This window comes from Python bivittatus, unplaced genomic scaffold, assembly GCF_059951505.1.
Source record: "Python bivittatus isolate LINGU-HERP-01145 unplaced genomic scaffold, Pbiv_v1 ctg000670_np1212, whole genome shotgun sequence".
Classification (NCBI taxonomy): Eukaryota; Metazoa; Chordata; class Lepidosauria; order Squamata; family Pythonidae; genus Python; species Python bivittatus.
In genome coordinates, this window is record NW_028277094.1 from 12,393,527 (window position 1) to 12,418,163 (window position 24,637).

Here is a 24,637-nt window from a genome sequence, read left to right on the forward strand (position 1 = left end):
GTTCTCTAGGTGGTTTGGCCCCCTTCCTCAGCAGGAGAGCTCCCCAGCCTCCTCTCTTTCTGCCTCTGTGCAAGTCCTTAAGAAGTGCATCTTACCTTAAGAAGGCTGCTGAGATCGTGATCTGTAGCTTGTCACTTTGCTTCCACTCAGCTTATGCAATCCAGCATCCATTCCCATCTGCCTTTTCTGCCGGGTTCCTGGTATCTTTATTATCTTTTGCAGGACTGGTTTTTCCTCTTTTGTGCTGAAATCTGCAGGGTGAGCCTTCTTCACCTCATCTAAACTCAAGAGTATCACATTTCTCAGGAAATAAATGGTTCTGATTCTCTGCCCTAGCCAGTTTTTCTTCCTCTCCACAACCCTAGAACATCACTCAGGCAATTGAAATGGCTGCATATGTTCTCTTGTTCATGCTATAAACCACAGAACACACACAATAGTAGCACAACATTTTATTTGGTCCAACAGATGTATTAAGATGCTGCATATTATATTCATGTTGAAGAACTTCTGTTCACATGTAGGTGCTCAAGAAAGACAACAAAACTCTCTTAAAACAACTGGAAATCTCTTGCTCTAAGCAAGGCTGCAGAATAACAAAAGTTAGGAACATGAGAAGCTGCCTTTACTGAGCTGGCCCATCTATCCCAGGGTTGGTTCTGCAGGGCTTCAGAAACCGTTCTTCCTGCCTTTCCTGAAGATCTGGGACCTTCTGCCCATGAAGATTCTGCCACTGAGTTACAAACCCTAGACCGAAATTGTCCCAAGTCTCCTTCAGAAAGAAGAAACATCAAACGTGCGTGCATGGAGCTGCTTTCCAAAACACAACAAATTCAGTGCTGGCTCTGCTCATTTCATTCATAATTTGCTTTTGGAAATGCTGGGGAAATTAATCATAAGGCTTGGATGAGAGCTATGTGAGGTTTGAAACGGCTTTGGCCTTATAGAATCTGGCACTGGTGTGTTTGCTAGAAAGCCTGGTCATCTGATGTAACTGGAGTGTGTGTTTGTGCGCACGTTCGATGAACGTCACTATTGAGCTTTCTGTGGAATTCTCAGAATTATTTTTCCAGTCAAAAGTAAATAAACTATATCATGATAGAAAGCAGCCAGCTTTTCTTTAACAGCAGGAGAAAACAAGTTACCCTGATCCTGTTTTCGCCAACTTGGGGCCTTCCAAGCGTAGTGATTGATTTCCCTGTCAGTTTCAGGTTGGGCCAAAGCAGGAAATCACTAGCTGGGCAGTGTATTTGGCCTCTTTTATTAGGGGAGGGGGAATCTCCTCCCCATCTTGGGGCCAGTGACAGTTGACTAGCTTACTCGGCCATCTTTACAGCAGAGAAAGATCCGGCAGTTATCTCACTGTGCTCTGAGCTTTCGCCCGCTGAGTTCTGCTTGTGGCTTCCATTCTGAGTAACCAGGAAGGCCCAGAGGATGGCTGCTACACACTCACCAGGTCTCTGGCATTAGCCCAGTTCGCTAGTCTGTAAGGTGGTGGTGCTGGGGGCAAGTACTTCCCTGTCTGCAACTCTTGACAAAGAGGTGAGTCTGCCCACACTCCCTCGGCTTCTCTTGCATCGTCCCCCAGCATGTGGGAACTCATAATGCTGATATTGTTGTGGTTACCTCCAGGTTTGGTTTCATGGGAGCTCGCTGACTAAGACCTATTTTGCTATTAGCCTTGGCACTTGGCACTCTTCTCCCATTTCAGCATTACCTGTTGGGCTAATCCATTCAAAGCTTTACAGCCTGCGTTCTTGAATAAACTACCATGGGCTGAATGTGCACAGAATGTTGAATCCATATATGTAAGTGTGTTGTTTGAGCCAGTTTTATATCTCATTAGTACTAATAATTTGTTTGATTTTATTTGAGAAACCAAAGCAACCTATCTGATAACCTTTGGCAAGAACAGCAGAACTCCAAACAACTATGATGATTTAAGCAATTACACACCAGCCTAACATCGAAGTGCTACAACTGTCTAAATTTATGGAGGGAGGGAGGCTGCTTACGCTGGAGAACCATCACCAAGTGCATCTGAGATAAGCCTACCAAGAAAGTAAACTGACAGCGGGTCAGATGAGTCCAACTTTTTTAAAGAAATTAAGAGTGTGGAGTTGTACTCATATAAAAAACATGTACATCTTTGATGACGTTATACAAACGATAGTTAAAACCAGACTTATAGTCCTGAAGTACTGAGATCACTTGGGGGCTCTTAACGTTTGACACTCTTACAGACATCTACATTGAAGAAGGCAATCTAGCCAGCAAAGCCGGGTAAATAAATAGACGTTGGCGTACGTGGCAACCCATCCCATCCTGCCTAGGAGAAATGGCTTCCCCCTACATTTGTCACAGCTTGCTTTATTCACCTTCTGTGCAGAATGAAGCTACTCCACAAGCTGAGTCCAGTGTGCCAGTAAAGGCCCTGTGTGCCATGGCTTCCTTCTCAAAGGGCGGGGCAGGAGGCAAACAGGAACTCAGGGGGTCCACGGCAGCGGAGGGAGGACAGACGAAGAACCTTCTCTCAGATAGTGATCTCTTGACTCAGCTCAGAGTTGGCCGAATTCAGAGGTTTGCCAGTTCCTGACTGGGACTGCTGAGCCACCTGCCCTTCTTCGCTGTGCTGGATCCCGTAACCAAAATAGATGGCAAAGCCTAAGAAAGAGACAGAGTTCCACACTTGAAATAGCATCCCCGGTGGCCCCATTCCAGACAGCCAAGCTTCCCAGATGGGATCACCAAGGCGGGAAAGATTCTGCAGCAGGCAGCTCTTGCAATAGAACAACAAGTTCCTTACCAATGGCCATCCAGACAGCAAAGCGGGCCCAGGTGCCTGCATCGAGCTGCATCATGAGATAGACGTTCACCAGGATGCTGAAGAGGGGGAGCAGAGGCAGGCCCGGCACCTGAAAAGAAAGAGGGGGCAAATTGCGAGAGGGTGCCAAGGGAGGGAGGAAGCCAGCATGGCAGCATTGGTTTAAACGCAGAAGATGGTTTCTCTTTTCCATGGCAAAATCCAATTCAGGGAGCAACAATCCAGATCTCCCGCTCCTTTGGCAAAGGGTGAGGCTCCAGATTAAGGCAACTCATCTCCACCCCACATGGGCCCTATGAGGCAGAGTAGGCCAGAGGTCTTACTTTGAAAGTGAGGCATGTCTTGCTTTCTGGCTGCCTCCAGATGACGACGGTGCCAGCAAGCAAAATGCCAAGGAGAATGACACAGGCAGTGACCCAGCCAATGCTGCCTTTTAGGAGAGCTGCCCACTGATGGGCCAGGATACCACACAGGGCAGTGATCGTGGCAGCTGCAAGGAAATAAGACCAAAAGGAAGCATTATGCAGATGAGGCCCTTTCCATTCCCCCTGCCCAAGAAGCCACTCAGCTGTAAAATCTCAGCCCCAGAATCCCTGGGATCTACTTCTGAACTCTTCCTGCTCCTCTCTTGGTCTCCTGCAAAGAAGCCAAGCCCTGTCTGTTACTCATTCCAGTCGTCCTTGGAGACCCCTCGCCTCAGCCCCAGCCACTGGTGTCCTCAACTGCAGGGTGAGCAAGGGCACCCCATTTCCACCCTTTCTCCAATAACACTTACAGATGACTGTGCTGCTGATGTAGACGATGCGCCCCGAGACATGAGTTGGAATGTCCTCAGAGGGGCAGAAAAGACTCCTCCAGCTGAACTTCTCTTTGAATGCATTCTGGCCATCGCCAGCAGTGGAATTAATGATAACCTTTTCTTCTTCACTTCCATTTATCTCAAGCATTTCCAGGTCTTTGGAGAATCTCAGTAGCTCAGGTTGGTATCTGTCAGGAAAGCAAGAGAGGTAAAAGCAGGGAGCTGGTATTCCCTGATAGTCCTTCTGCAAACAACAGCCACAAGTCCAGGAAGAATAAAGACCCAATGGCCAGGGAGGAATCATGTTTACAAACACCACACAGAACAACTTTCTCTCAGCTGTAGCTTCTCCAGTTGTGGGTTACAATTTTCATCACCCTACAAAGCCTGCCTGCGTGCCTGCCATCCAGCCTGCCTAGGGACCACCACATGTTTGTTTTCCCAAAGATGCACCCACCTGAGGATGAGCACAGAAACAGCAACCAGAGAGTACGCCAAGAGTGTGCCGATAGACATAAGGTTAACCAGGTCCTTCAGCTCAAAGAGAAATGCCATCAGGGCTGCAAGAGAACAGACTCTATAGAAATCTCCATCTGGATCACAGGTAGGGAGAAGGGAAAGAGACATATTAATGGATTGATACCTGCAATAATGCCTGACACTACAGTGGCTACCAAAGGAGTCTTGGCCCGGCTGTGAACCCGGAACAGGAACCGGAAGAGCAGTCCATCTTCAGCCATAGCATAGATCACGCGCGGCATGGGGAACATGGAGCCAAGCAAACTGCATTGAGAAAAAGAAACCTGTGTTCCCCTGAGCTTCTCCAAGAAGAAGCCATTGATGGCCAAGTGCTTGCAAATTTGGCACATGCTGTTCCTCCAATCAGTTTCTGGTCTCTACTTAGGGTTATCGTTCAGGCCTTTAAATAAAGTACAGCCAGGGGGATTGCCTCTTTTCAAAAAAACTTGCTCTCTGGCCAAGATCTCATTAAAAAGCCCTTCCCAGATCTTCTGCCTTTCATGGTTTAAGCAGGCAGCTATTGGAAAAAGGAAGTTATCTGTGATGGCGTCTCAGATGCAGAATTCCCTCTGTCCTGAGATACATTCACCTTCAGGGCACGTTACTCTCCTTCAAACACAACATGAATCTTGCCCTTTTTTCTCAAACTTCTAACAAAGTTTAACTGCCATCAGATTCTCTTACCTTTCCTCTCAAAAATGGTTTGTTAAAAACCCATACTGATTTGGATACAGTACTTGGAGAACACTGTTTTGGACTCAGGAATTAACATTTAAAAATAAGTATCTAAGTAAGTTGTCAGTCACCCTGGTGAGAGGGCTATAAATCCTGCCAATAAACAAGCGAGTACTTCTGCCTGAGCAACTGAACAATACCCCTTCTGTTTCTCTTACCTTGTAGAGAGGGCACAAAGGGACCCAATGGCCACGACATAACGGGCAGGCTCCCAGCCCACTGCCTTGAAGGCATCGGGCAGAGGGCTCTCTTTATCCACCAGGAAGTAGGGTACCATCAAGGTCAAGGAAGCCGAAACACCAAAGTAGGCCACAAAGCAGATGAGGAGGGAGACAATGATGCCAATGGGGATTGAACGCTGGGGATTCCGTGCTTCCTCACCTGCAGAAGGTAGGGCGGTACATGCAGAATGACACGGGTGAAGTTCCAACAGAAGTCTCCTTCCCCTGCTATACCCAACACAGACAAATGTTAAAGAACCTCCTGCCCGTGCTGGTGATCTAGCAGGCCAGCACCACTCCTCCTACAGACGCAAACTCTGCCCTGTGAAGTGGGCTTCCTGAATGGCAGAACAACCACAGCATTGATTCCCATTTGCCATGACTTGCTGCCCAAATTATAAGCATGTTCCTCAAAGATCTCGGGAAACAGCATGGCTGAACAGGGAATCTGAGCCTCAGCGTTGATGCATTTGGTTCCCACACATCCATGGAGCATTGCAATATTTCCCTGATTTGAATCAGAGAGGAGGACACCTTGTTCCAAACCTCTCTGCTCAACACAAGAGACAGAGGTATCTTTGACAGGTGGCTGTTTAAAGATCTTCCACTTCTCAGCTCCCCAAACAACTTCAATTGCTAGGAATAATCCAAATTTGCTTCCAGGAATTGCCCGCTGAAACAACTGAGAATACATGTGCTCTGCCCTGTTTAAGCTCCCCTTTCAAGCGTTTGAAGACAGCTTTCACACTGCACCTTCCCAGCCCAGCCACCCTCAACTCTTTGAAATGTTTGTCTTCAAAGTTAGCTTACTGGACCTTTGCCAACTTTGTTGGCCTTCCCACAGTTAGCTTACTGGACCCAGCCTGCAACCAGACCCAATTAACAGCACAACCAATTAGAGTGCCCAGAAATGGAGCTGCCTTCCCACCACCCCTTCTACCTTCTCCAAAGCTGCTACTTTACCTGTGGTGGCAATGCAGTCAAATCCAACAAAGGCATAGAAACACGTGGCAGCCCCCGAGAGGATTCCCTCAAAACCAAAGGGGACAAACCCCCCATTGCCAAAGTGGTCCCTGTTGGAGGAGACAGACAGATGATGGCAGGAGGAAAGCGATCTCTTCAATTTCCCCCTCAAGGAAACTCTAGCTGGCCTGGGGTCCCAATCATGCCTCCAGGGCTCTCCCCAACTTGCTCCTGCTTTCCCTTCAGTCATTACCATAGATCCATCATCCCCAAGATCACGTCTTGCAGCAGATGCTACACTGGAGCAAGGAGGACGGGAGGAATGGCTGACCTCCACCCACCCTTCTGCAAAAGCTAAGAGGATGTCATGTCTGGGGAGGAGGCCCGTACTTGCTTCCAGACTCTAAGACGTTTTGTGAGTGGTTTTGAAAATCTTCCTTGGAGAGGTTCCAGTTCTTGACATCTCCTTTCACAAAACCAGCAACAATGACAAAGCTGAGGACCAACAAGTTGATGGCTGTGAAGATTTTATTCACTAGGGCAGATTCACTCACACCAAACGACAACAAGCCTGAAAGCAAAGTAAAAAGGAGAGGGCGTGATGTTGCTCCTTAGGTTGGAGGCTTTGGCTGCTCCTAAGTCCACAGGCCAGAGATGGGCTGAGTTGATTGGCATTAAAATCCGCTTCGATGCAGTCCTAGCACCTGTCTCTTAATTAAGGCCTTTTGCTGGTTCTATTGTTCTTTGGAAGTCAAGCAACAGAGGACGTGGGCCCTTTCTGCAGCTGTACCTGAGGAGCTGCGACTCGGCACCTTTGTTGCTATTTTTAATTACCAACTTTAGCATATTCTGTTTGCCTGAGTTTTTAACAGCACCTAAGAAGAGCCTTGTGGGATCAGATCAAAGGCCCATCCAGCACATATTTGCAGGGGTGGGTGGGTGTCAAAATCTGCAAGATGGCGCACGCAGCATAGCAATTGATAGTTTGCCAATTTGGACGCACACACACACTCTGCCGCAGACACCCATAGGCCCACCCAGCCCAGCACCCTGCTCACACAGCAGCCAGTCACCTCTCTGTGGGAACCGAAAGGCAGGCCATGGTGCCATACCACCATCCCACTGATTTCAAAGGTGTGCCCATTCTGGTCTCGGAGGTAGACTCAGCTATCGTGACCCATGCCCATCCCTTGTCAACTGGCTGATCATCAATGGGCCTCATCTGGTGGCAGTTACCAATGCACGAGGCCAGTTTCTCCTTCCTGTTGTGAATCTCTCCCTGCCCTGCTTTACCACGTAACTTCTATGGGATCTAGGGTTATGAAAGGGGAAGGAAAACAATCTCCACGCCAGGCATATATTTTATGAAGATCTGCTGGGTTCCAGGCACTAAACTGCTCCTGCTGTCAGCATTGTTGTATCTGAATGCAAAATTTGGCATTTATATGCTTCTATTTTAGATTCAATAAATTTGTACAGCATCTTGAGAGATTTCATAGCGGAAAAAGTTTGGTATAAACTTCCTAAACAAAACAAGCCAATTCTGGCCTGGAATAAATCCCACTGAATCTGATTTATTCAGATGAGATGAAGCCTCTGACTCAGCCCTGCCATTCGCAAGGGGTTTTAAGACACCTCACCTGTGAGCAACAGCACCAAGAAGAGGGCAAAGAAGTCAGGATACTCAGCCAGCACAGTCTCCAGGTGCAAGGCTGTGTGATTCCGGAAGAAAGTGGAGATGTGGCCCCCGATGATGTGGTCGAATGTGGAGCTCCAGGCCCGAGCCACACTTGCTGTCCCTGGGGATCCAAAAAAGTATCTTCATCAGTCCAAATAAACCTCCTGTCTGCAACTTCTACGCCATGGGCAGGACTGGAAGAGACATTTGTCACTTCTCAGCAGCAGAGGATAGTAGAAGGGCTCAAAAGACCTTCTAGCCCTCAAGGTTGGAGTGATCCCCCCCCTTCCCAATCCAGCAGCAGCACACACAGCATTCCATGCTCACATGTACAATGCATGCCCAGCACATCTTGGAACATACTTAACCAGTTCCGTGGAAGACCTAGTTTGGTTAGTGGGTTAGCATGCTATGCAAACTCAGCCCATTGGGTCAGTTTCTGGTTCACCATGTTGGGCGAGCTCAGAAAATGGGTTAATTCAGTCACCAGCTCAAACACATTGAGTGAAGCTAGTCATACATCAGAGCGATGGACAAAGGAAAGAAAAAGGAGAATTTTGTTGTTGAACAGCCTGTTATTCTCACTCTAGTCACCTCCAACTCGCCATAGCTGGGAAGCTCAAAGACAACTTTAAAGCTCCAGTTGTCCAAATCACTGCTGATCAGGAACTTTTGGCAAGCGTGCTAAATGCCAATAATGTAATGTTGTTTCTAGAGATGATAGTCTTTTTCTTGGCTCTTGTCAATCCCTAGTCCTAACAGTTGGGGGGATACCTAAGTTTTGGGGTCCAGGAAATATTGCAGGTAATTTCTAAGAAAGGTGGTCATGCAACTCTGACCGAGTTGATATTTTGGCGTATTTGCTGAACTATCTGAAGAAAAATCCCATAGGAGAATGACAGTTCAGGGATGTCCTAGCCCATGGTAAAAATGAGCAAACAGGTGTTTCCCTGATTTCATGCTGCAAACAAACCCTGGTTGTGAATGTTGTATTCAACCTCAAGACATTCTCACTTCATCATTCAGAAGTCTCTACTCCAAGCCGAAGGGTATATACCTATCATATAGGAGAGAATGAGGTTCCACCCTGTGGTGAAGGCCCAAATTTCCCCAACGGTCACATAACTGTAGAGGTATGCAGAACCAGCCTTGGGCACCCGGGCGCCAAACTCTGCGTAGCACAGACCAGCCAAAACAGATGAGACTGCCGCAATGAAGAAACAGAGCACAATAGAAGGGCCAGCCTGATCCTTGGCCACCTCTCCAGACAAAACATAGACCCCTGCACCAAGAGTGCTCCCTACACCTAGAGCAATCAGGTCCACGGTGGAGAGGCAGCGGGCTAGCTGAGTTTCCTGCGAGCCCAGGTCCACGGTCCGCTGCCGGATCAGCTTCTTGCCAAAGTTGACCATGGTTCTCTTCAGCATCCTGGCAAACTGTGTGTCACGTCCCGTCTCTCCAAAGGACCTGGAAGAGGAAACAGTAAAGCTTGTCAGCCAGCAGTGGGGAGGAAGGTATGCTGTCAGCAGGAAGCCCAAGATGGGAGGGATCCAGCAGACCCAATCCAGCACAGCTCAGTTGCCTGGGCTACCAAGAGGGTTACCCCAGCAGTGATTCCCTTCCACCTTTTAGGATCAGCTGTTTGCAGACAGAGCGGCAAGGCCTCCTGATCGATTGAGAAGTCTTGCTCCTTCACCATCTGCAAGTGGCGCAGAATTATACTCCAAGCGTAATGGTGATAAATTACAGTATCATCAATCCAGGCTCCCAAAGATTACTCTGGAAGTGGATGTTTTCACCGACTCTCCCATAAATCAGAGATTAGATCCAAGGTGTCTAGCTGCCCCATTCACCTATTTGTGTACCATAATGGAAATAGGATAAAATCTAAGGCTGCCTTTTGGAAAACCTGTACAGAGAGCTGGGAACAAGACCGCCATTTTAGGAAAAGCATTCCAGTCAAAATGGGAGAGGTAGCCAGTTGTGGTTATACATTACATCTCTGTGTGTTACAGACATAAAAGTTAGCCCAAAAAAAACAGCCCTCGGAATGCTACTTGGCTTCATTGTGTTTACACAGGCTGCTCATTGGATAAAACGTCAGGAAGGCACCTTCAGTTATTAACCAATTTAAGCTAACTTCAGTTAACAGACAACAGAACAAACTTCTCTTTAGATAACCTGGCTAAGCCAGGCTGGACAAGACCTTCAGGCCATCATCAGACACAGCATGTGACTCACATGGCAAGATAAGGCTTCGTGTTCTTGACTTCAGTGTTAGAAATCTGTTTTTTTCACAAACAGTAATGCAAAAAGTATTACGTCCGTGGATCTTTTGGATTTCAGTCCCCCATCCCACCCAGGGTCCAAGTGGGAGAGAAGAAAAGCTGGGCCCAGGCAGCAACAAGCTCCTTCTCCAAAAGGAAGCATTTCTAGCTCTTAAGTAAGGGTGGCATATGGCTTGTGGAAAACAAGCCAACATCAGACCCATCACTTCAGCAATTGGCTCGTTTCAACCAACCATACTATTGCACAAGGTGTAGCTGTCATGTTAAAGAACAGAGAAATGAAACCCTTTAATCCCTTCAACTAAAATTTGCAGATTCTTTCTTCAGAGGGTAGCATTATGCAGAACGGTCCCTTCTTTCCCAGACTTTGCCTCATTTTCCTCTGCCTTTTTATCACCCAGGTGGGCCCTTCCTTCCCACCCTTACCAGCAACTGTGGCCTGCTGTTACTCATCACGCTACACGCTCAATCAGAATCTGGTATGATTTTGGCTTGGTAAGTTCTGTGAAACCATGGTTTATGACTTAGCCTGATTTGCAAACCTGGCTTGGAGTTCATTCACTCATCTCAGTTAACCTAACACGGCTTAGTGCCCAGGTAGGAGAGAGGTGAAAGGTGAAAGGGCTGGACACAAAGAGAGAAGAGGTTGGTTTTTGCAGCTAGTATTAGAAGGTAAATGGCAACTCAAAACTGGTACAAGACCTGTTTATTCTCTTGAAAGTGGCAGCTCTGCCTGGCTGCCCAAGCGCATCTTGGTTTGAATGCCAAGCATGAGAGCTGCGTGCAGAGGAATCCTCCTTTTCTAGTGCTGTAGACTGATCTGTATTAAAATATGCACACAATCTGTTTCAGGCCAACACATCTGGAGGCCAGCAGGGTGGGGAAAGAGAGAAAGGGCCCGTGGCTTTCCATCTTTTACCGTGCCTCCAAATCGATATGGGTGCCATCGGCCCAGCCCATCCATCAGCTGATGGATAGCTCTGTCGAAAGGAAGAGCCGGGCAAAAGCTGCCTCCTTCCTCTCGCCATAATGAGTGATGGTCTGTAGAGATGAATGCCCCTCTCCTTCATCTGCTGGGGGAGGGGAGGGAAGATGATTCTAGGTATTCTGGAGGAGCTGAGAAATCGGGGCCACACTTGTACAAGCGGGAGGGAAAACTCAGATCATATCTATTTAGCAAGCAAAAGAAATTGGATAAGCAAGATCAGGCAAAACAGCAGCAATTCAAAGATGCAGAAACTTACTTCAAAATCAAATACTGGACAGCCTGCCCTAAATTAATTGGATTTAGCCCCAGTTAGTTTCCTCTTCTTTCTTGTCCCCTCAGGGAGAATGAAAACAAAAACATCACCCAGCCTGAGTCTATGTCTGCCCACTTGCACTCATCCATTCAGAATCAGAATCATCTCACCCTTGTTCCCAGTCCTGACACGTAGCTGCTATTTCCCATTACGACTTCCAGTGGGGTAGTAAGTATCTTAATCAAGATTGCTGGGGAGATGGGTGGATCTTCCAGGGTGGCCAAGGGTTGTATGGCCGCAGTTTACTCCTCTGAAGCCAAACATTGAAGAAAACATGTCTAGTTGCCACTGGAGGAAAGAAACATCTCAGACTTTGGAAGCTATAAGGACTTGTGACCTTGCAAAGGGTTCCTTTCAAGAGAAAAAAAAATGCCACCACCATGGGTACGTGCAACTGTCTCTCTCTAGCTCAGCAGAAGATAATTGAAAGAGCTCCTGGGAGCAGCACATTTTTGGGAGCTGAAGCTGAGCAGGAGAAAGCTATAGCATTGACAGTGCCAAGGCATGTTCTATGCAAAGCAGAACTATAGGGCTTTTGCTCCTGGCTGCCAGAGGCCACTTTTCCCACAAAGCGAAGTGCCTGAACAACTAAGACCAGAGGTTCCCATGGGCTCAGGGAGAAAAACCCCCAAGGGGCTCATGGGTGGGGGAGGTATTTCCATCACCCGTCCAATCAAGCCTAGCGTGATCTTCTGGGATCACATACCCCAATGGACCAGAAAAACCTTACAAAAACTAAGCACACAAAGCTAAAGCAGCTTTGATTTGTTTTCTTTCACACTCAGCACTTCCAGGCTGCTTCTCAGCCAGTCCAAAAGCAAAACTCCGGATGGTTCATTTGTATTTCCACTGACATTGTCTCGAGAGTGGTGGAGTACAAATAAGGACTGAAACCTGCTGGCGCTCCAGGCTTGGAAACCTCGTGCCCTCGAAATGGTTGCCAGCCAATTTCCTGAAAGTTCTGTTCCTGTGGCCGTTGCTACCGGGGAGGGGCACCGTCTTCTTGCATGAATAGACATCTGGGGAGGGAAGCAGAGCTGCCTGGTGGCAAATCAGCAGAGAACACATGAAGCAGACAGCCAAGCTGCTTCAGAGGCCTCTCTGTGCAAAGGAGAACACTCAGGCGGATAAAGATATGCCGCTGAATTGCCTGGCCAGGCCCTCGAAATAAAAGTGGAGATGACAGAAAACTGCCAAGCGGCAGCTCGGTCAGGATGGGAACGTTCGATTGTTCTTTCTTATGGACACTGCAAGGCTTGAGGGAGGGAGGCTGGAGAGGACCTGCTGGTTATCGGAGCCTAGATAAGATCGCTTGCCATCACGGATAAGCAACGCAGAGTTCTCCAAAGGCCAGACCGGCTATGCAGCTCATCAGTTAGTGCCAGAGCTTCCATCCTATCTCCCGTCCCTGCCAGCCAGCCAGGAAACTGCTACCCAAGAGAGATGCCACAGACGGCCAACCAAAGATACAGGATTGGCGGCCCGTAATCTGTTTGGCTAGCCGGGGAGGGCTGGAACAGCAGAGCCTCTCCAGAGGATGGATCTCCCTTTGCCCGCCCTTTCTGGCTCCAGGGGCCTCGCAGACAATGCCAGCATGCCTGGGGAGAGCTCCGCAGAGGCAAGGCTTCTGAAGAGGGGAAGCAAAGCCCTGCAGTTTGAGAGGCAGCGAGGTGTTGCAGTTAAAATACTGGCTTGGCTCAACTAGCTGTATCGCATAAGCCACTCCGAGGAGTGGGAATGGGTGGCAAATACAGTCGTAAATATACGCAAATGAAAAATATGCCCAGGTTCCAGGGGTGCTTCCAACTTTGGTCCTCTGTCAATGAGTGGCCAGGGATAATGTGAGAATTTGCACAAAGCCCTTTCTCACTGGAGGACAAGCTTTGTTGGAATGCAGCTTTCAAAACACAGCCCCCTGCCAAAGGACAGTGAAGTTGTTAGGAGCCCAGCATGCCACTTAAGCCAGAGAGATGACAAGAAGTGGGGAAGGGCCTGCAACCTCCTGGGTGCTGCTCCGGTCCGCCTGGGATCCTGCACAGCTCCCTCCTTGCAGCAAAGACCTTTGCAAACCAAGCAAAGCTCAGCGGTGCTGCCCCATCATGTTTATACCAGGGGCAGGGCATTCATTACAGTCCGCCAGCCTGCTATCATGAGCACTTTGTCCAATCCTGGGATCCGTTACCCAAATGGAAAGATACGCCAACCTTACTGTGCTGCCCCCCTGCTCAGGATTCTGAGAACACCTCGCTGACTGCTCAGTTAGCAAAGCACATCATGAAACGCTGCCAATTCCAAAGGCAGCTGAACTCGCCATTTGCCACCCGAGAAGGAAGCCAATTGTGCCTTGGAAGCCTCTCTGGATCCTATTAATAGATAACAGGGAGGTAGAAGGTCAAGTTGGTGCGGCCATGGCCGGGCAGAGCGGCAATCCCCACAGCTCTACGCAGCGTAGCCAAGGTTACCGCTGCGAGGGGAGAGCCAAAAACAAGCAGGCGCTGACAGTGACTGATGGCAGTGAAAGCGTGCCATCACCTCCCCACGGCTATCGGCTTCCCATTCAGGCCGCCCCACCGCTATCAAGGAAGGCCGCCTCAAGGCCAGTTCACACCAGCAGCGCTCAAGGTGAAACGTTGTGCTGGACCACTTATCCCTTCCGACTGGGCTGCTGAACCCTTCCAGGCCCACCCTGGCTGGTTTGCATGTGCAGGAAATTCATGCGTTATTTCAGGGAACAGTCCAGGAATAGAGTTGTCACTGTGGGAAAAGTTAACTCATGGCTCTTCAGAGAGCTGGAAATCCTTTCCTCACATGCAACAAAGGAGGAGTCTGGCAACATTCGGAGAGCAAAGCGGCCTGCCCCAGAATCACCAAGCCATCATGCGCCTTGACAGCTGGGATATCACTGAGCCAGCAGACGAGAGAAACACCAGCCATACTCTAAAGGCAAAGCTTTTGACCATTCAGAAGTCCGGTTATTATACAGTAAGGCATCAGGAGAACCTTGCCACATCAGGCCACAGATCCACTGTTGTGGCATGTTTGGGAAGCCCTCCACTGCACTGGCATGCAGCAGCCAGTATTTCAGGCACGCTGCCTGTTGATCCTCACTAGTATTTCAACAGCCTTCCAGTCTGGGGCTTCCATATGTTGGAAAGCAACCTCTGAATCTCTACCCAGCAGAGTCATGCCAAGACCAATGGGGTGACACTCGAGCAGATCTGAAGGGCACCAGGTTGGGGCAGACTGCCATAAACCACGCAGATGTTGAGTTCATGGGGAACAGCCATCACCAGCGGCTGTTGCAGCCTTCCCCAACTGTGCTGGCCAGCTGGAGAATTCAGGGAGGTATGTTACCAGCACCACTGGAAGTGCCAGGTTGGAGAAGGCCAGGAGGTTCCCTTCCAGCTTCCCAGAGGCCACTTGCAATGCAGAACCAAGACGCTGCAAGATGCTTTTTATTTTAGAGTTAAGAATGGTTCGCCCGCTTCCATTTATGACAATGGGCTAGCAGCACATGGGGGAAAAAAATTAACTAGCCGGAGAAATGAAGGCAACCGTAGGCCAGGCTTGGAGTTCGAAGCAGCACACTGCTCTCTGCGAATCAGGACTGAGAGGCTCACAGTCCCTGGGAAGAGGAGATGTAAAGTTTACCAGGCTCCTGATTCTGAAGGCCTCGGAAGGCAGGAGGGGCTGCACTCACGGCCCTCACAGGCCAGGAAGAGGCGGGGGGTCACTTCAGCACCTCTTGTATTTTCTCAAAACAGATCAAGGCAAAATGAGCTTCTGGAGGCAGAGAACTCATTTTGTACCAGCCAAGCTGCAGACAGCGATGAATTACAGGACCTACCATGTCTGTCTGGTAATTTAACACACTTCCAAATGCAGGAGCCTGGCTTCTGGGTTGTTTTTTTTTAAGGATGTTTTTCCTTTTTCTCTTCCTTACATTAGCAAGGAGGAAAATAACCCCCTTCTCGCCCAGCATGGCAGGCGCCTGGAAGAGCTCTTGCCAGCTGCCAAGTCATTAAGAGTCCCAACAGGGAGATGCGGACACGGGAGGAGGCTCTTTATGGCTGCTCCTGTTCATCAGCCGTAACTTATTAGAAAATGATGCGCACCTTTGGAAGAGCGGGGAGTGCTTGCGACAGGAGAAGCACCAGCAGAAGAGGAGTGTTCTGAGTGGAACTGGGGCCTCGGGGGCCCTATTCACGGCTTATTCGCTTTCACACTCAGTCTTCCGAGTCTGATAGGACTGCAGAGGCCACTTCGTCCAAAACTTTCCTGAAGCAGGAAATGTACCATCACCTCACTGACCCCCACCATCAGTGGCCATTCAGCCTCTGCTCAAAGGTTGAGCCAAGAGGGTCTGCTCTCCTCCGAGGGGCCTCTTACGCGCCGAGCTCCTCCTGAGATCCAGCAAAAAGCCTTTTTCTTGACCTTCCCTTCGGAAGCAGCTAAAAACACACGCGTTCTCTCGTTTATGGTACAACCCTTCAAATATGCCTTTTAGTCCTCCCTAATCCGAATTATATCTTCCTTTGCCCCGGCTTTCTTTTTGCCAGTCCTTTCCAAAAGGGTTGCTAAACATCAAGAAAAAACTCATTGGGGCTTGCTGGACACGTGAGGAAAAACAAACAAGAATGGCTCAGCGCACCTGTGACAGACAGGGACGTCACCCTGCCAATGTAAATCTCCCCAATTCTGGCAGAAGAGAGTCACCAAGCGGTTACTCTTTCCTGCAGCTTCTTCGCGAGCAACGGCTGTGAGGCAAGAGTCATCTGAGCTGAGCTGATGGGGGCAAAAGCCCCGACAGAGACAGCAAGCAGAAGCCGCACCGCTAGTTGCATCAGCCGGCCGGTGCAGAGGAAAACCAGCCCCCCCTCCCCCCCTTGACGCCCATGCATGCAATTGCCCAGCTTGCTCCCCCTCAACTAGCAGGTAAAGGCTTCATGTTAACACACGTTAACACCCAGAGCTTGGCACGCTTGCCCGTTGCAGAGGAGAGCCCTCCTCAAGCGATGGTTCACAGGAGATCCACCCAGGAAGGTGGCACCCTTGCACTTCAGTCCCCTGCTGCCAGCAGCACAGCCCAGGACCCAAAGGAAAGAATGACTGGGAGAACAACCCCGGGCTGGGCCCAGCAGGCGACTCTCCAGAAGTGAGATCCACTGACCAGGTTCACACGTGTGTCAACAATGGCATGCTTTGCTTGCTTTGCACACACTGTGTGTGAAACCAGCCAAATGTAGTTTGTTGAACAAGCTATGGGTAAGCAAACTATGACTTAGCATGGAGTGTGAAACCAGGCAGACCCTGGCTTCCCAGCTCCCTGCAGATGGCATGGCGGTGGTATGGTGCTGTGGGCGTTTTACGTGACTATTTGGATGTCCTGTAAACCACTCAGAGCCTACAGGAATTAAGGGCAGGACGCCTCAGACAGCAAACAAATAAAACGGCCTACCTGGAGAAGGGCGTTACTAAAGCTTGTGCTCCATTACAGCAAGGCCAGGATCCAAGCCTGAATATTTCAAGGTTCCTGCAGAATGAAACGAAGCAGCCCCCTGCTCCCCACAGCAAGCTTTACAGGGCATAAATGCCTTCGCGCATATTCCTCTCCTGTTACCCATGTCCGTAGCCAAGCCATATTGCTGAACTGTACACGGCCAGCTCTGCACCCCTTTGTGCTTTCTTCTTTCTGCAGAGTAACCCGTGCACTGGGTGTGCTACCATCACGAACCCAGAAATCCAAAAGAGTTTTAACTGGCAGGCTGTTCAGATAAGAACGGCTTCTGTGGCTCTGCAGAGGCTCGGAGACCTTTCAAAGCGCGGGGCACAATTCTGCGGAGCCTAACCTGTAACATAGAACTAATGAGGCTAATTTTAAAGACAGCTGAGCTGCAGGGACCGTCTGAAAGAAAGTGCCAGAGAGATCAGATCCCTTCTCGTCCCCCTCCTCTGCAAAGGAGTATTGTGCAGCACGTTCCCTTCCCTTTTCATCCTCGGAGTGATTAGCACCTGGCAAGTGACGACGCACTTTTACATTCCATGCGCGCGCACACCTGTTTCCATTCAGCCGGGCAGAAATATACATGCCATTTCCAAGAGCGGTTCTTGCAAGGCCAGAATGCTAGAAGGATTTTGTCTGACTGAAGTGGGTGTTTGTGTGAACATGCCCTGCCCTCAGATTCCCTTCCACCCCCTTGGCGAGTGCTTGAAAGGGACAGGAACGAAATCGCAGTGCCCTTCCTTCCAAGCTGAAGACAACCGGCCACAAGGAAAAGGAGGGCCAGTCTGGATCTCTTCCAGGGAGAGCAGAAGCCAAGATGACAGGCAGGAAAACGCACGAGGAAGCCGCTCCTGTCCTAGGCTGGCTTCCCAAGAGGTTCAGGAGCACTGCAGGTGCCCTTCTGCTCCCTGACGGGTTCTCCTTCCCCCCTGTGGTTCCCGTCCTAGGTGGGCTTGCCCGCGGGCGCAGAGAGAGAAAGGCAAGCGGACGGGCCGGAGGGCACCAGCAGCCCAGTCCGCCCTTCTCTCACCTGAACGGCCCAAAGCCGAGACGCCGGCGGGGCTGGATCCAGGGAGGCGAGCGCGCTCCTTCTGGTTTCGTGCCCGGGACCAGAGCCCGTTCGGCCACTGCCCTGACCCCAGGGGAGGAGCAGCCGAGAAAGGCTGAGCAGCGGGAAGAGGATTCAGCCTCGCCGCCGAGAGGCTCTGCCACAGCCGGACATGGCAACTTCTGGCCCTACGGCCTTTGCGGCCTGGAAGCAGCAAGGCCGGCTTTCTCGGCGGAGACCCCGGGGCGCCTCGGACGGGGCCGGGGCTGCTCTGGGGAAACCCAGCTCGGCGGGTTTAGTCGACGTTACGGGCGCGGAAGCAATTCCCCACCAACCCCCCCCCCCCCGCCCTTGAATCAAGCCGGCCCAGCGGGGAAACTCCGCTAGGGACAGATGAGAAGATCGCCGCCGCCTCTGCGCCCGCCCTCCGGCCAAGGCTGAAACCTCACCCCGGCTTCCCTTCCAAACTGGGGAGCTGCAGTGACCAGCCCCAGGGCCGCTCGGGGAGGGCGTTCGCCAGTAGGAGACGCGGCTTTCTGCCGCCATCCCCGCTGAAAGCAGGGAGGGCGAATTTGGGGCAGCGCAGAAACTTTTCAGGGAACCGGGACTGGCGTCGCGGGGAGCGCACGAGCGGGTCCTCCTCGCGGCGGAACTGCCCGGATCCGCCTGGCGAGGAGGACACCGCTGCCCGCCCCGCCGCCCGCCCCCTAACCACGGGACCACGAGGGAGCAAAGCAGCCGCGGGCCGGCGGCGGGGCAGCCGCGGGGGCTGAGCAACGCCGGGCGGGCCAAGCGAGCGCCGCCGAGCACGTTCGCGAATTCCTCTCCCGCTCGCTAGCTCGGAGCGCCTCCGCCGCCCCGCCGCCCGGCTCTCGCGCCAGGAGCCCACGCAGGCAGGCGGGTGGGCGGGCGGAGCGGCACCTGTTGGCCCTCCGCCGGCAGGGCTGACGCAAGACGGAGTCCCGCTTGCGGCAGCGGCGCCGCCAGACGGGGCGCGCGAAAGGGGGGAGGCGCCCCACGCCGAGGGCGCCCCGGGCCCGCCCGCCCCCCCGCCGGCCTCTCACCAGCCGCAGCCGCGCAGCTCCTCGGCAGCCGGCGAGGGATGAAGAAAGAAGGAAGAGGCGGCCGGCGGGGGCGCGGGATATCTAGCGCGGGGAAGGGGCGGGCCAACCGCCAGCGACCGCCTCCTCCAGGCGGGCTCCCCCGCGCCGGGGGGCTGGCCGGCCGCCAGGTGGCTGGGGAAGGGCGGCGAGGGCGAGGGCGAGGCCCCCACTCGGCCCCGACGCCCCCGCAGCAAGGCGTTCGCCCGGGGGCGCCCTGCCCGCCCCAACTGCCGCCTGGAAGCGGCCTCCCGGGACGGAGCGCGGCGCCCGACGGGCACCGGCCGGGCGGAGGCCACGGCTGAGCCCGGGAGCAAGAGGTTTCGGCGCCCGGGGCTCTTCCCGGGCAACCGCCGCGGAGGGAGAGGCGCGCCGGCGCGTTCAGGTCGCGCGTGGAGCTCAACCGATGGCAGCGCGAAGCCCGTTCTCCGTCGCTCCGCAGGCAGCTTTGGTGCCCTGCCCTGGCACAACTCAAGCGCCCCTTTTGCCGCAGGGGGACCCGAGGGGCAGCCGGCTTGGCCCCCCTCCTCTCCGCCTTTTCACCTGGGGCGCCCTCCTGTCACCGAGGGCTCAACCGAGGGCTCTTGTTCCTTTTCTGCCCACCCAAAACGTTTTTGCCTGCCACAGACCCGATCGATCGGCACAGTACCCCGATGGTGACTTGAGCAGGGTCGCAGAAATTCGCCGAGGTAACTGTCAACCATCAGTCCATAACCCTAACCCTCTGGCAGGGGAGAAAAGTGCAAGACTCGCTGGTGGGCAAAGCAGGAACAACAGCCCAACTGTGTTGTGTGCTCCAGCCAGTGAGCCTCTGGCCACGCCAACGTGGATGCCATATGCTGTGCTCCAGCCAACCTGGAGGGCTTGTGCCCAGGGAGTCACCTCTGCTCCCCTACCATCCCAATGTGCTTCTTCCCCAAAGTAGCCAGCTGGGCCCCAGCTGGCCATTTGGGGTCCTTTGCAAGCAGCTGGAGGCCCTCAAGAGCTGCTCCCAAAAGTCCCGGAAGGGTGGAAGAAGAGCCCCACTACTCAGGCCCCAATCCCTCCATGCCCCACGTTCACCTTATAACAGAGACCATCTGCTCCCTGTCACCTACCCCTCCCCTCCCCCTCCCCCTCCCCTCCCCTCCAGCAGACTAAGATCCAGCCCAAGAAAACTCAGTCAACAGGCTCAGCCCACAGCTACAAATCAGAACCCGTTCAACGCATGCAAAGACCTCTGTGGAAGAATGCACTGGAAAAAAAAAAACCCACTTTCCACAGCACCCTTCACATCCAGAGGCTTCTTAGGTCAAAATCAGAGTTGGAGGAGGATTGGAGAAAACTTGAGTGCCTGGTCAGTGATGGGACTGGCAGAACAAGCTACAATGGGTGTGCAAGAAAAAGTCAAACCACACGATGGCCTAGCACTTGACAGAGTGTCATTTTTTTTAGTCATGGCTTTTGTCCTCACGTGCAAACCTAGCACATTGGAGCTATTCAACAGACCCCGTTAGCAAAATTCCAGCTTAGCACGACACGTAATCGCCACCCTTCGCTTGCAGGGGTTCTTCTGTACACATAAAGGTTAAGCACAGGCATGGGATCAGCGGGGCAGAACTGGGGAGAGGATAGTTGGTAGTTAGGGGTAAAAGGCACCAGCCAAGAAGAGGAAAACCCCGATAGCCTGTTTCTCCAAACACTCATGAAAGGGTGACTAATGAATCTTTGGCCGATGGTGGTCCAGGCTGCCTGAATGCACTCTGCAGTTACCCCCGTCTTGGGAACTGGTGCCACCGCGCTTACTCTTAGGAAAAGCTTCGAGTTTCAACTAGGATTTGCCTTTCTGCCACTTCAATATGTTGTTATTTGTCCTGTTGTTTCATTAAAACCAGGAAGTTAACAAATAAGACTTGTCTTTAAAGGAGATGAAGGAATGAGTTCCCAGAACATCCGAGAAGCAGAAAGTTCCACAGGAGAGCTATTTGCTGGGCACCATTTTCCTCTTCCCTGCAAGAGTCACATGTCATTTCTGGCCCGAAAATCATCTTGAGATGTGCTGGGTTTTAATTGCTAGCATGGAAAGAAGGGGGAAAAAAGGCTTTGGCCAGAGATCACATCTGAGATCAAAACAGCTGAAAGCTTTACTGTGGGGCCTCCTGCTGGCAAAACCTTGAATCTGCAAAAATATTTCCCCAAGAAGCTCCAGCCTCAAAACCACAAACCCCCACTTCGCAGCAAACTCGGTCTTATTTGGTGAAGAATCAGTAGGACAGGTGGGAAGGGGCACGCCCTTGGCTGTGGGAGGAATCCCGTTAGGCCAGCTAAAAGGTGGTCAGAAACTCTGGGGCAACAACAGGCTTCTTACGACAGACACCCAGAAGAAGTGCAAGATGAGTAATAACTGGCAGGTAACTTTTTCATTTCAGTACTCACAGTAAATCTACATGTATAAACTTCAGCAGGGCCCCTCTTCCTGGGATGTCTTTTCCTCCCCCTTAATCTTTGCACGTCCTTTGCGCCAACCGCACTGAAGCGCTGTTCGTTATGCTGCCTGAGAAGCTGCAGCCAGCCACGTCTGGAAGAAGCCAGATGGGAAAAGGCTGGCGGAGACGTTTGGTTCTTTGCGTAGCTACGGCCATCCTTACGGTGTGCCATTTTCTAGCCCCCTTCTATGGTACCTGTACCTCTGCACAGGTCTGCCTGGGAAGGTAACAGTATGTGAGAGAAACCAGCCTCTTCAGGCCAATTACATTTTTATTGCAGTCTTATTCCTCCTCTACAACATTAAGGACAGTTTACACTCTCCAGGACACTACAACCACTACTGACAGCACACTGGAAAAGAGAAAAACGTAAAGAAATGGCTATTTAAACTTCCAATGTCTTTCCACCGTGGGCGCCCCTTGCGCTCCTTGGATCCGTATCCCAACTCAGGCCAGGATAAGCATAAAGAACAGTGAAGGATGCGGGAAGGGGGTCTTGAGCTACACCTTGCAAAGAAAAAGGCAGCCCTCTTTCCCTCCCTTCCACTCAGCTGTCCAAGGAGACACCAGCCGTGCTCAGCTCTCCTCCCTGCCTTCCATCCAAATTGTTATCCTTCCCATCTACTGATTCGCCAACTGTTGCTGGAAAATCTTGCCAAAGCCGCCTCTTCCTTCATCATAGTCCTTTCGGTACTCGTCTCTTACCTGGAAGGAGGGAAGAAACAAGATAAAGTCTAGATGACTACAGAGATGCAGGTCTGCGGTGCTGGGCTGTTCATATCCCAGGTTGGAGGCCCCTCTTTACCAAACCAATGACCACCCCATATTCTGGACGGATGCTGCAGAAGCCAGCACCAGGGGTCACTCAGGAAGCGGCCTGCAAAGCACGATCCAAAAGCAGCTTGGCCTGGATGCAGCAGGCAATCAGCCTGCTCTTCCTTTACTCCCTCCTGCTCTTCATAGCCCTGATACAGCCTCACTTGGCTCCTGACAGATGCTTAACTCAAGGGCTTTGCGTGGAAAAATGGAGCTCATGTATGGATGAAGCCTTCATCCCCACAATGCCAGGAAGTCTTAACAATTGAAAGGGCCTTTCCCAGGTCATGGAAGGACACATTCTAGAACTCCCAGAAAGGGTAGCTGACCAGGAATTCTGGGAACTGTGACTCCCCCCCCAGAGGCCACCAGGTGAGGGAAGGCTGCATTGTGGTAGAAGTAAGATCCAGAGATGTGCGTTCCTGCCCTTGGATGGCTTGGCCTTCAAGGTGCTATGGGATCTCTGCTGGTAAAACTTAAAATAAATTTGCAGTGCTTCTAGAACACAGCACCACAGCTCAGAGAGGTCTCCAAGGAAAGGCAATCCCTGCCAAACCCTTGGTGAAGCTGGGCCTTCGATGCAGAGCCCCTTCCCAGCCACCAGTCTGTACCTGCCCGCCTGACTTGCCACGGCCATATTGCCTCCCTTCCCTGAAGCCGGCATCCCAGTCTGTCCGGATAACACGGTCATCCAGCCGGGTTCCGCTGATGAAACGCATGGCGTGCTCAGCTTCCGCTTTTGTGTAGTATCTGGAGTATTATTTTAGGAAAGACTCGCAAGATCAGGCTGCCAAGGAAGAGAGTAACGCACCTCAAGTTCAGTTCACAGAGAGCGGCCTGCTTCTCTCCAGAGAAAGCAACAAGGCCAGAAACTGTTAATGCAGAACAAGCTTTTCAGTGCTCCAATGGGGAATCTGCAGGCTCCGTGAGGGGGCACAAAGCCTCAGGCTCAACACCCAGCACCTTCAGCGAAAAAACAAAACCTCAGGGAGCAAGATTTGAGAGATTCCCTGGGCACGAAGAGACTGCAGGGCGGAACAAGCAAAGTTGAGCCACTCAGAAGAGCAGCCTGGTTCGGGACGTAACTGCCGCAGACAAGTGGAGGCTACCTTCACGAAGGAAGCAAAACAGAGCTGGAGACTTTCCTTCCCCTCAAAACGCTGCTTCTCCCTCTCTGGAGACCTGAAGAACGCAGGTGTTTGGGCCCCAAATCCGCGCCCGGGGTCTTTCCTCTCTGCCTCTGGCAAGCTTGCCAATGGCCGCATAGCAGTCCCCGAGCCCACCACAGCAAGGATACTCCACAAAGCAGAAGCCACAGGGCGTCTTCTTGTTCTTGTCCAGACCCATGATGATGCGCTTGACGTCTCCGCACTTGGAGAACAGCTCGTGGATTTGCTCCTCCGTCGTGTAGAAAGAGAGGTTGCCCACGTAAAGGGTGGAGGAGACCCTCAAGGCTTCGTTCTGGAATTCCATCCGCCCCTGAAAAGGACCCCAGGGAGACATCCTCAGGCGCCCGCCAAGGGTTCCACTCTTTAGCACCAGCACCCCGGGCGATGGGGAGATGCAAACCCCGGATCTGGGCGAGGGGAAACCCAAATGGACAGGCCAAAGCCGCCAGTCTCCACCTCGGCAGCTGTTAGGATGGGTGGACTTCAACTCCCAGAATTCCCCAGCCAGCATGCTGGCTGCAGAATTCTGGGAGTTGAAGTCCACCCATATCAACAGCTGCCGAGCTGGAGAGACGATGTGCTAAAGCAACGAAGGCTCCCCGAAAAGATCGACACCCTGATTTTCAGGGTTTGGGGAGGGCTGGGATCCCCTTTGGGGTGACAGGCAGATAGAAAGCATAGACAGAACAGAACGGGCGGAAGAGCTCTATTACGGACAGAACAGAACGGGCGGAAAAGCTCTACGACGACGACGACAATTATTACTATTCCTCTCTCCCGTCCGGATCAGCCAAGGCCAGCTCGTTCACACGTTCACAAGGACTCCTCTGGTGTCCCGGGAGCGGGCTCCAAAGGGCAGAAGAGCTTGTGGGGGAGCCCCGCTCTCCCTCCCTCCCGGCCAGGCAAAGCCCCGCGATCTCGGGCAAAGCTCTTCTCCGGCCGGGCCGGCGGGCTTCTGGGCACGTACAGAGCGCCTGCGGGCTAGAGCCGTAGGCAGAGCGTGCCCAAGAAGCGAACGTCCCCCTACCCTGTAAAACTGGTCCACGTATTCGCTGAAGTCGCAGTACGAGTCGCTGGCGAGCATTTTCAGAGTGGCGCTGAGGAGCCCCGACATCTTGTACGGCGAGCCGGGCGGCCTCTGGCGCGCCACCCCGCCCGAGCGGCGACTGGCCCGCGCACCTGTCGCTCAGAAGAGCCCGCCCCTTCCC

The 24,637-nt window shown here is 52.1% G+C and overlaps 2 protein-coding genes across 2 annotated transcripts; both read right to left on the bottom strand.

The window, feature by feature from the left end:
- Nucleotides 1-437: 437 nt before the first annotated feature.
- On the bottom strand, nucleotides 438-19,066 carry SLC7A3 (solute carrier family 7 member 3). The gene is made up of 12 exons (XM_088151643.1): nucleotides 18,944-19,066; nucleotides 8,797-9,206; nucleotides 7,702-7,860; nucleotides 6,452-6,632; nucleotides 6,062-6,171; nucleotides 5,036-5,258; nucleotides 4,267-4,406; nucleotides 4,081-4,183; nucleotides 3,600-3,811; nucleotides 3,148-3,314; nucleotides 2,807-2,915; nucleotides 438-2,664 (listed from the first exon to the last, which is right to left on the bottom strand). Exons 2-12 carry the CDS (start codon nucleotides 9,164-9,166, stop codon nucleotides 2,534-2,536), a joined length of 1,905 nt encoding a protein of 634 aa, XP_088007769.1. The 5' UTR covers nucleotides 9,167-9,206; nucleotides 18,944-19,066; the 3' UTR covers nucleotides 438-2,533.
- Nucleotides 19,067-21,697: 2,631 nt separating this feature from the next.
- Nucleotides 21,698-24,624, bottom strand: NCBP2 (nuclear cap binding protein subunit 2). The gene is made up of 4 exons (XM_007426035.4): nucleotides 24,457-24,624; nucleotides 23,558-23,739; nucleotides 22,872-23,010; nucleotides 21,698-22,149 (listed from the first exon to the last, which is right to left on the bottom strand). Exons 1-4 carry the CDS (start codon nucleotides 24,541-24,543, stop codon nucleotides 22,066-22,068), a joined length of 492 nt encoding a protein of 163 aa, XP_007426097.1. The 5' UTR covers nucleotides 24,544-24,624; the 3' UTR covers nucleotides 21,698-22,065.
- Nucleotides 24,625-24,637: the final 13 nt, after the last annotated feature.

Coding starts and splice junctions, on each gene's coding strand:
- SLC7A3 (XM_088151643.1), bottom strand. CDS start 9,166: ATGCTGAAGAGAACCATGGTCAACTTTGGCAAGAAGCTGATCCGGCAG. Junction 6,633..7,701: donor CTTGGTGCTGTTGCTCACAG/GTGAGGTGTCTT, acceptor CTTTGCTTTCAG/GCTTGTTGTCGTTTGGTGTG. Junction 3,315..3,599: donor CATCAGCAGCACAGTCATCT/GTAAGTGTTATT, acceptor ATTTCCTTGCAG/CTGCCACGATCACTGCCCTG.
- NCBP2 (XM_007426035.4), bottom strand. CDS start 24,543: ATGTCGGGGCTCCTCAGCGCCACTCTGAAAATGCTCGCCAGCGACTCG. Junction 23,740..24,456: donor ACGTGGACCAGTTTTACAGG/GTAGGGGGACGT, acceptor GGTCCTTTTCAG/GGGCGGATGGAATTCCAGAA. Junction 22,150..22,871: donor GTGGCAAGTCAGGCGGGCAG/GTACAGACTGGT, acceptor CCCTCCTTCCAG/GTAAGAGACGAGTACCGAAA.